Source organism: Falco biarmicus, chromosome 3 (assembly GCF_023638135.1).
Source record: "Falco biarmicus isolate bFalBia1 chromosome 3, bFalBia1.pri, whole genome shotgun sequence".
In the NCBI taxonomy this organism is placed as follows: domain Eukaryota; kingdom Metazoa; phylum Chordata; class Aves; order Falconiformes; family Falconidae; genus Falco; species Falco biarmicus.
The window spans coordinates 106,964,514-106,979,182 of NC_079290.1; the positions used below are offsets into that span (position 1 = coordinate 106,964,514).

The 14,669-nt window shown below is 44.9% G+C and overlaps 1 protein-coding gene across 1 annotated transcript; it reads right to left on the bottom strand.

Moving 5' to 3' along the window:
• Positions 1 to 4,181: 4,181 nt before the first annotated feature.
• Positions 4,182 to 10,254, bottom strand: LOC130145844 (transcription factor HES-5-like). The gene is made up of 4 exons (XM_056331299.1): positions 6,426 to 10,254; positions 5,800 to 5,862; positions 5,439 to 5,619; positions 4,182 to 5,310 (listed from the first exon to the last, which is right to left on the bottom strand). The coding sequence occupies exons 2-4, from the start codon at positions 5,860 to 5,862 to the stop codon at positions 5,069 to 5,071; spliced, it is 486 nt and encodes a 161-aa protein (XP_056187274.1). The 5' UTR covers positions 6,426 to 10,254; the 3' UTR covers positions 4,182 to 5,068.
• Between the last annotated feature and the right edge of the window lie 4,415 nt (positions 10,255 to 14,669).

Here is a 14,669-nt window from a genome sequence, read left to right on the forward strand (position 1 = left end):
ACAGAAACTCCGCTCTGGACAGCTGAAGGACAGTAGCTATTGTCTTCAACTGATTTACTACTGATTTACAGGATGCAAGAAAGAGTAAGTCCTGAGAGAAGCCTTTTAGGACTATGAGGAGGGCAAAGACCTTCTCCCTGTCCTTCACACCACTATCCCGTCCTTCACACAGGTGCACACACTAGTGCATGAACCAGCATCCTTAGTCCAGAATTTATCTTTGCAGGTGCCTTGTATACAGGTAATGCTCAAAGGTATCCCACAGCTGTACGCCCTTCTGATTCCTTAGTTTTGTTATCTGTGGTAGAAGATCTAGGGAGCCTGGAAGTTAAGATAGAAGCAGTCTTCTCAGGTTTTCAGGTGGTTGTTGTTTTATTTTTTTAACTGCTTATAATTTTGTCAGTCTGTTTGCTTTTTTGGACTGAAATATAGCAGCTGTGCTGTTTAAGTGCAAATATCTCTCCTGGGGGGGGGGGGGGAAAATCAATAGATGTAATGCAGCCCGTCTGAGAATGAAAAGAGGTATCTTTCCTATTGTGATCAAATATGCTTGTGAGCAGTGGAACTTCTAAGGACAAGTTTCCTGTAGCTTTATGTCTCGCGGACAAAATATTTTGTGCCTGGTAGGGTACAAGCTCTGATCAAAGCTTATCTGGTGGTGGGAAGACTTGTAACATTTCTGTCATCTCTGAATTCTTCAGTATACAGCCAGTACAGCAGCACAGAAAGAGCAGTGATGCCCTGGCCAGCTGCCAGCCCAGGTGCATTGCCACTGCTGTTATCAGAATGTGCCCAGGCACAGCAGAGTACGATGATAAGCAGTGCAGCGGTACAGCAAGCAGCAAAAGCAAAAAGCAGCCCCTAACGAGCACAAGATTTAATTTGCAGTAAGGAAAGCAAGCCCCATGGCAAGCACAGGAGCCTGCCAATTAATAGCTAAACAGCAACGACAGCTATAAATTTGACCTAGCAAGTCCAGTCAAATCTGTCGTTATCTCGAACCCTTTGAGCTGCTTGCTCGCTCCCCCTTGGCAGGATGGGGGAGACAATCAGAAAGATAAAAGTGAGAAAACTCGTGGGTCGAGATAAAGACAGTTTAATAGGTAAAACAAAAGCTGCGTGTGCAAGCAGAGAAAAACAAGGAATTCATTCACCAGCTATAGAGACATTAACACAGACAACATCAAATTCTACCCCTTTTAAAAAAAACAAACCCCAAACCAAACAGCATTATAACATTATATAAATCCAACAGCATACTGGTTTATGGTCCAGTCATCCTGCACATTTTTCAAGCTCCATTCCCTATTTGTTTTGGTGGGGTTTTTGCCAGGGCTTTTTTTCTGCTGCAGTGTCTTGACAGACCCAAATAAGCCGCCTGGAACTTGTGGGCAGAATTAAAATTAATATTCCTTAGTACATGCAGTGAAATGAAATTACTCTGATTTAAGTGATATTGAAGGCATTGGCCAGAGAAAACTCGTTGTTCCTTCTAACTTTATTTCTAAAGCTTTAGCTTTAGGAAACATCAATAAAAAGAATATATAAGTGTGTGTCAGTAGTAAGTGGTGTCTTTTTAAAAGGACTATAGCTTGAAAATTTTAAGTAACATTTTGTGTGGGCAGAAGCATTCAGTGTAAATGGAAGCAACAGACCTGCAAGTCCCAAGTTTTACAGCTTTAAGGAACTGCTTAAATTATCCTTTATAGACACAGTTCATATAATACTAGTGAGAGAAGTGATAGAAAGCAGCTTTTGCACCAGATTCCACAACTAAATTTTAAAAAGAATTCTACTCCAGTACTGCTGGAAAAAACCCAAACCTCTCTACATCAATTTAACGCTTCATCAAGTTACCCTATTCATCTGTCCACATATAAACAATTACAATGTCATACACAGAAACTGAGAGGTGGAAAAGATTTATTAAGTCTCCAGCACTGACTGACATCTGATACCTGGCCATTAAAATGAAGCAAACAAAATCACATGAAGCATACACATGAAAAACCCTAAAATTCTGCTCAAACTGACGTTTTAGTCATCCAAGGGGACAGTGTTTTTACAGTAACTGTGACCCCTGGTGGCTAAAAAAAAAAGAAAAAAAAAAAAAAAAGAAAGTTTACAATGTCATTTGTAAACTTTGCAAGGGCTTTTCCTACTGCAATATTAAAAAAAGTTGTGTATCTAAAGATTTTTTTTCAGTAAGAACTTTTTAGTGTTCTAAATAGTTTGACACTCGTTTTGCATAATTCTAGAAGTTTATATGGCAAGTTCTCTGTATCGCAAGCCAATTCACTTGCTGGATAACAGTAGCAACATCATGTCATTACTAGTGTTACTATTTACATTATAGTAACATCTCAAATCCTCAAATGAAATTAAGGTATCGCTTTACAAAGTTACTGCCAAGAACTCCAGAGTAAAAGAGCATATAGGGACTCTGCCACTTAATGGCATCTCCTACCACAGACGCCACATTCCTTATTGCAGTAAAATGCGTATGTATGACAAATCGGTGATAAAATGTGGCAGAACAAATCATTCCTTGTCAAAACAAGAGACAAACAAAAACCTGCATAAGCAAGCAATGTGTGATCTCTGGCTAACAACATGGATTATGTCTCTAGCCAAAACATCCCGTAACTTTGTATGTAAGCCACAGAACTATCGTATTTTTTTCATCAGAGGATAACGTTTTTCACCCAAGGTTTATGCCTGCACAAACTTACGTTTATTATCACGATTGGTTTATTGTCATAGGAAGGGAAGCTCCCCCAGTCAGGGGCACACGTGGATGTTCCTGTTGTGATGGAGTACAGATGTTTGTTGTTTGGGTTTTTAAATCCCATATTGCTCTTTCGTAAGTGCTTATGTTCCACATGAAAGAAAGCAAGCTGTCCATGTGAGACATGCAGCCAAGAGGACCTTGGCTATTCCTGCTGACCAGTCTGAAGTTCCTGAAGAAATCATGCTTGAAATAACAGTTAAGAGACTTTTTAATATTAGGAACATAGAGTTTAGCAATTCAGTAATTACTATGAGGAAAGGCGGCTTTCCAGGAATCCTTTTTCTACTCTACAACTCTTTATTGCTGAGGGGAGAGATCAGCTCCCCCAGCTTGAGTCAAGGGCCTGGCTTTCAGGAGGGCCCAAACCAGCACGAAGCGTTACCGACGGCCACACTGCTACCCAAGGCAGCAACGTAACAGCAAAACAAGCTGAGGGAAGCCAAGGCAGCCTAAGCGAGAGAGATTTCCTCCTTCTCCTCGAACTGCCTTTCTGATCTCAGGCCAGGTAAATATAGGAAGTGCAGCTCATTGCTCTACCTGCGCATCTGCTCCTTCTACACTGATACCCAAAGCAGTTTTAAACCAGCCACCTTTGGTAGGGAGCAAAAAGCTGAGCACAAACCAGCTGCCTCCGACCTGTTTTCCACCCATCCTTGCACGGACAAATACATGCTATATATATATGTACATATATAACTTACTGGGCTATAACTGGTGCAGACATGCCTCCCACAAACCCTGATGGGGGATGCTCACAGAATCCTCATTCAGGTAGGTGTAACAGCAGCAAAAGGCCTCACACTGGTTTGTGTGTCCCTACCAGGGCAGCTCTGACCCACCCGACCTCCACAGCTCTCCCGCTGCTGCTCCACACCGCTGCAGTGCAGCTCTTCCCCGAGGCTTTGCAGGGCAGGACAGTTCATTTGCCCCTCTGAGCTCCCAGAGAAGAAACTGTGGCAAGGCATTAGAGGATGCACAGCACTGCAGTGATTCGGTTTGCTTCCTCTCAGTGTGAGGTGAAAAAATCACATGAAAGGAGGACTACAGATTCCAGGTGCTGCCTGTTAGGGAGACCAGATGGCCAGGTTGGAGGCTTTACTACCCAGGTGAGAAGGTTTTGTGTGGATAGGAGGGGCAGTGACCAAGGAAATGCTCACTACAATTCAGCTGAGAGAATCTGTGTGATGGTAGCACTTGCTTGCTTCTTGGGGTTAAGTGTGCAAGGTACTCACGTGATGGGAGCCGTGAGACTATACAGAGTAGATGAGAACATGAGCTCCTTTTGCTTTACAAAAAATCCCACTTCTAACTTTCAAAGACTAACATATTGGTCTTTCTCAGGGGCGCGAGTGGCTGCCTATCGCTCAGAGGGAGAGAACCCAGACAGAAGTTGCACACAAATGCATTTTATTGCTCTCTACAAACACAGAGACGCATACACAGTATGCATGTAAGCCACAGGCCTGTCCCAGTAGTGGGAGAAACACTATCCATCATGAATTAAACCACTCAATGCAGACAAAAATCATTATTATAATGAAAATGCTAGAAAAAGCATAGCTTACACCCAAAATGTATAACATTGACAAATCAAGCCTTACACGTACTACCTTTTCTTTAACATAAAGCAGTAACATACTCTTTTTCTAAATTGAAAAAAGCAGCAAAATAGTAGAAATATTCCACATAGTTTCCTAGCTTCTGTTCATCCATCATGCTTTATATACTAGGACTATGAAAGGGCCATTGGGGAAAAATCCAAAACAAAACGAAAACCATCTCTGATGCTGTACAAGTTATAAGAAAACCAAGGGAAATTGATTCTAATCAAGTGTGCATGAACCAAAGGGTAGTAAATTTATCCTCTGGAGTGACTGAGCAACCAAGTGTTGCTAGTCAAGCCAGAGCAAAGCTGATGGCTCTTACAAGCAATATTAGAGAAATCTCTCCTACAGCAATTCTCGTCCATCACAACTGTAACATCTACAAAAACACCCTCCTTCATTTTGAAGACATTCGCCCCCTGACTGGGCAGCGTGCTGTGGACTGTTACCAGCAGTGTCTACACAGCTTCAGTACCACTCAGCAGAACGCCTGAACTTTTGCCAAAGGATCCCATAAAAGTCAAAAGTATGCCATTCTTTTCACTCATAAATAAAATATAGGGGAAACAAAATTCCCTACGGAAGAGAGGATCAGAGCTGGGCTATCAGGTGCACTCAGATCCTTCCTCTGGACCGTAAAAGGCAGAGGTCCATGAAGTAAGGACTCCCCTGACTACCAGGGCCTCCAGAGAGTACTGGTGTCTTTTGGCGATGCTTGCTTCAGGGTGCTGGGGTTCCCAGGGGAATAGGCGACCTCTGCAGCAGCTGACTGGCTCTTCTGGAAGTGGCTTAAAAGTTTGGTCTGTGTTTCAGTTCGGACTTTATGAAGAGAGAGGAAATGAAAAGCTTCTTGCAAACATCTCGAATAGCCCTCTCTGAAGTCAAACTGAGAGTTTTTATGGAAGGATCCTGCAGCTAGAGAAGGGAAGAAAAGAGGTAGGGGAAAGAAAGAATAGTTTAGAGCAATTGCTCATGGCCAGAGATTCATAAAAGTGTCACAGATTTGCAATAAGCTAGAGAGTGACACAACATTCAGTACTCACCCTTCATCTGCAGCTGGCTCTGCTGCTTCAGGTAGCTGACAGTCATCTCCAGGATGTCGGCTTTCTCCAGCTTGGAGTTGGGCTGGTGCCTCTGAAACTCCTTCTCCAGGAGCAGTTTCAGCTGCTCGATGCTGCTGTTAATCCGGTCACGGCGCATTTTCTCCACCACCGGCTTCCTCAGCTGTAAAAAGCAAAGGAAAAGAGACCTACGTTAGAAGGATCTTCTCCCTGCCATCTCACAGGACTGCTTGCTGCCCATCACTGTTCCTAAACAATGTGGACCTGTTTCTCAGCTGGTGTAAGCTGTTATGAGAACAGCTGAGAGCGCGGCTCGAAGCTGCCTTGCTCTGCCTGGACTTACTTTGTTTTTCTCCTTTGGTGTCAGTAGGTTGTCGGGCTCCATGAAAACAGTGCTGGGAGCCATCTGTCCTGGGAAAGCAAGGAAGGTCTCAGAGTGGAAGTCCAGGAGAAACGTGTTGCTGGAAGCTGCCTCTGCGCGGTATTTATACTGTACAACCTCACTGAGAGTCTGTGGGTCTCCGGCTTGGTGGCGTTTCCCACACTCTACAGCCAATCAGGGAGATAGGCAGCACAATAGGAGAAGCATCTATTCTTGCATGCTCCATTGCCAGTGAATAGCCTGGGGATAATGACCTTCTCCCAGATGAGCAGGTGGGGAGTGTATGGTACGTGAAAGGCTGGGATCAGAGTTACGTGTCAGAAGCTGGGAAAGAGCGGGCCTTCAATGGGAAAAGGCTGCTGACTAATGCCGCGGATCAATAGCATTCCAGACGCAGCCTTGGGTTCACATGCGTGGAGGAAGGAGGAGGTCAGCTGCCGATGGCGGGAAGTAACTCCTGCGTGGGGCTGCGCTCCTCTCTGGGGACGCTTGGAGGCACACGCTTAAGCATGCACAAATGCACATGCACACACGAGCGGTTTCTGGCTTACTGAGATAAAGAGCAGAACTGCTTTAAAGCCACTCACCTTGTTTTCTCAGGAAGCCAGAGCCAGTTGTTCTCCCTCAGGTGACCGTGACGCCAGTTTTGCCCATGTGAAACAGAAAACAGCTTTTCCAGCTTGTCTTACTGCAAATAAGTACTTCTAATTGTAAGCACACAGTTATTGAAAACGTTTTCAGTTTTGATCTTTGTTCTCTTCCCTTGATATCTTATGTGCCTCTTTAGAATACTCTCAAGCCGTGCCACAAGCACTTCATGTTTCTGTTTGCAAATACCTGCAACGTAAATCCATGGGGAGAAGGATCTTGGAGTGTTTTGAGAGCAGTTTGTCTCACATAATGCTTTTTCACTTCCTCCGCAAAATGCATTTTAATAATAATTCTGGTTATTTTTATTTCATCTATGCACAAACGAAAATGGAGTGCAGAAGAAATTTATATAGCCCATACACTTATCAGAAATCAAATTCCTGATTCCTCATTATTCTCCACTGGGGCAGTTTCTGCATTGAGAGGCACAGCCTTTGCTCAATAGGTGCCTGCAGCTGGAAGAGTTAACCGTCTTCCTATTTGTATCCTATAAGCACACAGCCAGAGATTCATGACACAACACTTGAACCAGATCTGCCTGCATTTACCCTGCCTTCTGCCCGTGCAAGCACCGCTTCCTTTTACGAGCTCCAATGAACAGCTGAAGAAGGACATGGCAGCTGGGTATCTTCTGCATCCTCTGGACATGCACCCTGGCCTGTGTGGAGCACGGCTGACAGCAATGTTGTCCTGTTACAAGACATGAAGGGCAAAGCAGGCAGGCAGCAGCATTAACTGCGTATCTAGAACCATGCGTTTTGGTCCCAGATTTACTCCAAATGTGCTGTGTGACCTCATCAGTTCGATATGCTTCTCTGTGAGCATCAGCATCTCCCTCTCCAAGACTCAATACAGGAATAATAATAATAATAATCAGATAAATTACTGCCAAGTAACGTTAGGGCTTATGGTGGGGGATCTCTTACTGTAGTAAGTAAATCCTGTTTGTGTTAACATTAATATATGTGTATGCGTGTTCATGTATATATTAATATATATATGTGTGGTCACGCATGACTTTTAATGTGAATCACATACACATGTACACATTTCTCTCTCACTCTGAAACTCATTATTTGTAAGACCAGGTAAGGTTTAAATGACCTCTTCCAGGATCTGCTTTTCCATCCCTATTGTACTGCTCCTGAATAGGCTCCTTCTTTTCGTACAGAGCAGCAGCTGTTGAGCTCTGAGCCTTTTATGTCAAGTTGTGGGAAAGCTTTTGTGACACCATTTCACATGTTCTCCTCAAAGCTTGTGGATTATCTTTGAGCCCATGTAACGCCACCTCTGAAACCAATCTTACGCTCTGTGCATCCCTCTTGGGGAGATTCTCTGAAACAGAAACTCCCGAGTAGTAACTCGTTTCTTGAGCTCATTAATCAAGCCGCGTGAAGAAGAAATGTGCCGATCCCGTGATCAGCAGAGTCAACTAGCAGTTCTGCTGGAGACGGTTTCTGTTCTCCCAATTAACTCACTAATAAACAGCTCTAGGAACAGCAATAATTCCCCCTTCCAGTACAAGTCACATAAACAGGCACTCCAGTTGGAGCCCAACAAGGCTGTTTAAAGTGTCAGACGCCTTCCCTGCAATTATCCACAGTACAGGACAAGAAACTAAGCCTGCTTCTCAGCAGCCTCTGCATTCCTGCATTCCTGCATCACAGGACTGTTACTCTGGGGGAGCACAAATTAACTTTCCGTGATAAAACTAGTCGAGCAGACGCAGACGTGTGATTGAGTGACTTGGGTCTTCCTTTGACTTGCTTCTCTCACCTGTGCAGGCTCTGGCCATTTCTGGGTTTGCCCAGCGGTTCTGAAGACGCGAAGGAGAGGGGCAGGAGCCTGGAACGGGTGCTGGTGCCTGCGCTGGGGCAGCTGGCTGCAGCCCCTCACCGACCCACATCAGGCTGAAGGTGTTGCCACCCACGTCTGCCACTGCTGACTCCACCTGGGATCTCTACAGCAGGATTTCACACATGAACCTCTATTTCTCCACTCAGTAGCCAGGGGATTATGAAGTTAACTCTGTGGGAACAGTCATGCACGCCTGAACCACCTTACCCTCCTTGGTCTTGGTAGAAATTTTGCGTAATTCATTATTACAAAATTTAGCTCAAGTTAAAAGAGAATGAAAAACTCTATCTCCTTTCTTTTTCCAAGAAAGTAACTTCCATGTACCTTCTTGAAGGAATGAATTGTATGGGATAAAAAATCCTGGATTTTCTTCCAGGATCCCAAGCATCATGTCCCATTTCGTATCTGTTTACTGTGTGCGCCTGAGATGTGGTGGACCTTTTTTTCTCCTGCTGTTTAGTAATTACATGGTTAGGCATTGTCACTGTAACCCACACCTTCAGAATTCTTGCCTTGAATCTGCCACTGACTCAGTGGAGCGTGAGAGCAGGTGAAGGCTCACCATGCTCCATGATCCAAGCCGCGTGGATGCGGCTAGCCCCTCAATGCCTGGACCCTCAGTTTAGCACCTGCATGCTGGGTTCAGAGCAATGTGAGCTCCAATCCCTCACAAAAAAACCATAGCCCAGCAAAGGCAGGATCAGCTTTCCTAGCAGGGATTCCAGAAGAGCTCCATTGCCTCACGTCTGGCCAGTCCACAGCCAAAGGGAAAGGTGTCAGAGATGGCTGTGCCAACACTGTGCCTGATGGTGCTGCGATAGCCGTGGTGTGGTTGGCACAATCAAGGGGTCAAGGCTCAATACTTCTCCATTAGGATCCAAACTGACCCAAAGACTGCTACAGAGCAGGCTGAACGCTAATAATCTCCTGTGGCCTCGAGAAATTCACTTAACTATAGGGGCTGGAGGCCCTACATACATACTCAGAACATGTGTGGTAAGAAAAATGATGCTATTCAATGTATTAATGTGAGGTGAATGTAGCAAAATCTCCCTGAGATGCTAAATCTACTGAGGTTCTTAATTCCTCATTTTGTGTAACACATTAATTTTAAAGCATCTAAAAAAGCCATATATTAAAAATAGCTTTTTATTTTCGTTGGTTTCACAGTCTATGAGGGGAAAAATTGGCCAATTACTGACCATCTTGGAAGTGTTACTCAAATTAAATGCTCGATTATGCAAAATAGATGCTCTGCTTCTGCTTTAGTTGGAAAACCTAAAGAAAAGTGATAAAGAAAATTCCTCCCTATTATAAAGTTAGCAGAGTCAGTGGACTTTGAGGATAATGAATTCTGAATTATATACCTTCTATGATGGTTCCAAACATACACATACGTATTGCATAGAAAACTTACGAGGATCCCAAGATACTGGACCTGGTTAACATGTTTGAAATACGGCATTAGCAAGAGCCTTCCCCCAGAATCTCTGCCAGATGTTAGCTCTTTAGGAAGACTCAAAGATGCTGCTCCTTTCTCAAGTCTTGCGAGATGCTCATTGCTCCCATTGCTTCTCTCCTGATACGTGTTGCCCAGATGGCCTTTTGGGAGCAGGGTTTCCCACTGAACACAATGCAGAGGCAAGCACCGTTGCTAATGTGGTTTGTAGTCAGGCACGCTTCCTTTGTGACAGGAATGAATATAGTTAAGAAATGGTGTGGGAAACTCAGAAGTACACAAACTTCCATAGCCTTATGTTAGCAAGTCATTTAGAAAGGTAAAACGCTTGGGAGCAGGGACAGAGCAGTGTTTCTGAATACTGAACGGGTAAGACAGCAAAATGTAGGACACAATTAGCGCCAAGTCTTACAGACCATCCTGAGGTGAAAAATAAAAAGGGTCCGAACCTAAGAGCCTTACTTGGATCCTCACTGAAGTCAACAGAAACTTCAGACTCCATGAAGAGTGAAGCAGACCGCTAGATTTAGCCTGCAGCTTCTGTACCTCCAGAGCTATTTCCTGATCTCCGGTAAACTGGTGGAAATACAGATTACCTCTACACGTACAGTGGAATTTATCAAAATCCTAATCTGAAAAATTTGAGCCTGAATTTCCATCTGCCAAATACCAGTACCAGCATCCGGTCTATTGTTTCTCATTTCTTTTATCCAAGCAACACAGAATAGTTTAGAAGTATTAATGAAGAGAAAAGCTTCCCTGTAGCATTACTGGTATAAAATCCGATCTAATAATCACGATACCCTCATGGTCCACAGGAATCACCTTTCCCCTTTAGCACCGTGCAGCAAAGAGGCACAAAAATCCCATTGCAAAACTACAGTGATGGCTTCCCGAATGGGACCTGCACTGGCTGGGTTTCAGAGCTCGGCATCTCCCAGATTGCTCAAGGAAAGCACACCCACCAACACACGGAGCTAAGGAATCGATGCCCTGCTGTACCACTGGGGGGGATGTGCTGCAATGCTTGCCATCATATCTGGGCAGCCTTTGGTAAAGAGAATAGCAAGACAAAGGTACTGAGCAATCTGGAGCAGGGGCACCCTGACTGTCAAGTGACACCTGGTAGCTGAGTCTCTCGCTTTCTGTCAGTGACTCCATGGAGAGTCCTAGCAAAAAACCACGTTATTCGGGCAAAGCTGAACTGAGGCAATGCCTCGCCTACTGCAGACGATCTCCAAGCTGTGAGGAGGAAATCAGTCCTGTATTTAAATTACAGCAAACTGTAATTCAGATTAACATGCCAGGGCAATTCAGGATTGGAGTAGCTTCTGTATCTGTTTGCAACAGCTTGCAAAAGCTTACGAGCATCTTGACTAATACCAAGGCTCTGTGCTTCCTGGGACACACTGAAAAAATCTGGGGGCGTAAAGAGGCAAACAGAGTATGTGGCTCAGAAGTCTTAGCGTGGGCAAAACCCACCTCTGCCACCTTCAGCGGGACCATTTTCTTTGGCCTTACCAGTGGCTGAGCAAGATTCTGCTCCTGCAGCTCCTTTCCCTGTCATTTCCTTCCACTTTTCCTTGCTGTGCTGCTTGGCAGTCCCTTGTTTGAGTCTGGTGCAATTTCTGTTTCTCTGCATAGCTTCCTTCACTTTTTTTTCCCCCTTTTACTCAGGGTTTCTTTTCCCTTCATGCAGTTTTCATAATCTGATTTTTCGTTCTGTCACTCTTTTCCCCTCTGTCTGTCACAGGCAGATGTGGTTTGAGGACAGGAGTGTCTTACGGACCCGCGGACTGTGTGAGTTTGGAGTTCCTTCCAGTTTCCCACACTGCTCTCCTATTCACTGCATTCAGGCAGAGGATAAAGGAAGTGTGCCATGCTACAAGCTGAATTAGAAATGGTGTTTGACTTCCCTTTGTACTTCACAGAAACCTTGCTCTGGGCAGACCATCTGCATAGCACTCACTGTGGAGAAAACCATTGATCAAGGCCTGTCAGCCCAGCTGGGGGAACTTGGGAAAGTAATTCCCTGTGCCACTTCAGTTCTTTAGGGCTTAACATCTGGCTGGAGGGGGAGGCGACAGTTGATGGTTTAACAGTCGTGCTTCCTTTCAAGTTTGGGATGCTGTTTTGATCCCCGATAAGCCTTTCTGAAATCCTGATTTTAATAACATGGAAAGCATCCAGAAGACTAGGAATAATGCACTGGCTTTGCATTTTCAAAGTGCTTTACAAATACCAGCTAATGAATTCTCAGCAACCTTCTCTGTGAGATAAGGATGTATTATTAGTGATGTTTTACAAAGGAAGAAAAATGAGGCAGACAGGAGAAACCCAAAATTTCAATATTTCAAATAGCCAACTGGTTGCAGTGCTTCTATTGCCAAGTGGCTATTTGAGACATCTGGTTTACAAAGATGCTCAGCGCCCACTTCTGTTTCAATCAGCTTTGGCATCTCTGAAAAGGAGCAAACTTGAGAACTTGTATTCCCAGCCTGGACCACACTTGCATCGTGCACCACCTAGATAAGTAGATGCAAGAGTTCTCCTTTCTACTCAAGTTCAGCAGTGGTTTCTGAAAATGTTATTCAGTACAATTTGTTGAAGGCCATGAAATGGCTGAAAAGGAAGATGCACTCAAATCCTTGGTCAGGAAATACTTAATGATCTATTCAACAGAAAGTAACTTGATCTCTCTAGAAAGTAAACGAAGTCTTAATTTGTTTATTCATGCTCCTGAAGAGCTACCAAAACCGCAGTCTTAAGATGCAGCTGTCCTTAGTCCTTGTGCAAATCTGTCTGTCAGCACCATTTCATTTTGACCAGCTGCCTCCCAGCGGTTGCGGTTATTCTGGGCTCGGAGCTCCCTGGAGGACAGGATGCAGTGTGCCCCAAATTACATGAACTCCCTGAGTTTATAAGGGAAGTTCAGGCCCTAGACTCGTGGCCTGGATAAAACCGGTGACTTAGAAATGAGAAAGGAGCCGTACTGCTTTAGTAAACAAGATCAGTGCTAGCTACAGCATTATGTGCTGATTGTTGGCGGCACGCAAAAGGTGCCTGCCCAGTCTGACGATGGCAGCTCTTGGGGACTTTGTGCCAGATGCCCAGTACCACACCACCGCAGGTGACTGTAGGGCCCAGTTTATACTACCAGCTACACTGAAGATGTTCTGGGGTCCTGGTCCTATTCTTAATGGCCTCTAGGCTGTTTCTGTAGAGTTTGGCTCTAGATTGCAATAGATCCCCCTGATCCTGACATGTGACAGCCTGCCTTGCCCTGTGGCATGGTGATGAGAGCCTCCAACTCTGCCTCGTACGTCTTGTGAGGACCACGTTCTGTCAGTTCTTGCGTATGCCCCTCTGCTAGTCCTTTGCCTGGCTCAGAACTAGGTTATCTAGCTTTTGAAAAACCATTCTTGCCTGCAAGGCTGGCACCTGCTTTTATCTGACACGATCTCTTCTCGCTGCTGCCAGCTGAACATGGCAGAGATGTTCCTCAGTCCTCCAAAATCTACCTGCCTGGTGGGGCAGGACCTGACACTGAGCCCCAAGACGCTTTCACCAGACACCTGTCCATTGTGTTCCACAGTGTGGTGACTGACAGCTGCCAAACATGAGAACGTGGGTTCTGGTGGGAGCTTCCATCCCAAACCCAGGCTGAACTCAAGGGAAGGGAGAAATTCACTGGGGCATTCAGCTGCAGGTTACCAACTTGGTCCCAAGGTAGGGAACAATCAGATGAGGCTCAGGGGATGCCAGGGAAGTCTGTGACTATTATCTCCCCTCTCCACCGCTGCTCTAGCTAGAGATGAGGGATTAAATATTTGACAAGAGCAGATAGGATTAATTGCTGCTCTTATAAGGGGAGAGGTGACTGCCCTCCTGTCTCGCACAAACACACCACTCCTGTCTCGTCAATGACAGCAAGTGGTTGTTGGGGCCAGACCTCAGGAGCTACACCCCCAATTCTCAACCTGGTCCTCTGAAATATTCTCTGCTTGCCAAAATGCTTGGCAGCACTACTTGGTAAGTCTTGCGATTTTTATAATGGGACTCATAATACTTATGGCCTTCACTAATATTTCACATCCGAGCCTTGTGCTTATATAAAGAGAGAAAATTAATGACATCAATCCAAAGTCCAAATGCTTAATAAAAAAAAAAGTTTTTTTAAAAATCCATCAGAATTATTTTAATTTTATTAGAAACATCAACATGTTTTTGTTGAATCCCTATGACTTTCAGCCCATTTCTTGGTTTCTTGAAGCCCAAATTTTGACATTCGAAATGTTGGCGGTAATGCCAGATCCTCAGAGATGCTCAGCCCATTGCAAGAACTGAATAGTCCCATCTTCCAAAAAACCCACCCAAAACAATGAAGGAAGTGCATGAACTCAGCAGCTTCTGTATTTGCTCCCTCCACTCTATTGTTAGTGACAGGCTCTTCTCCTTCCTTGGCCAGAGCTGGGACGTGACTGACTGGTGGGGTCTGTGTATTTCAGCGGACTTTTGGGGAGCACGCGCTCCCGCTGAAGTCAGCAGTATCGGGGGGGGCTTTAGAGCAAAACTCAAAACCATCTGGGGTGCTTTAGAGCAAAGCTCAAAACCATCTGGTAGCGTGTGTGAGAGAACTGCCGGGTCTCCGCGCTGTTGCTGAGCTGGGGAACACTTACATTACTGAGATCATAACTAACTTAGCACCGACCGGCGTTAATTGTAGAGCAAGGTGTAGCTGAGTCCCCTGGTAAAAGCAGAAGGACAGGATGTATTCTGTGGTTGGTTTATATGGGTTTTTGAAGGAGGAGGGTGGTAAACACATAACATGGTGGCTCCCGCAAAGACAGCTCCCAGGGCAATG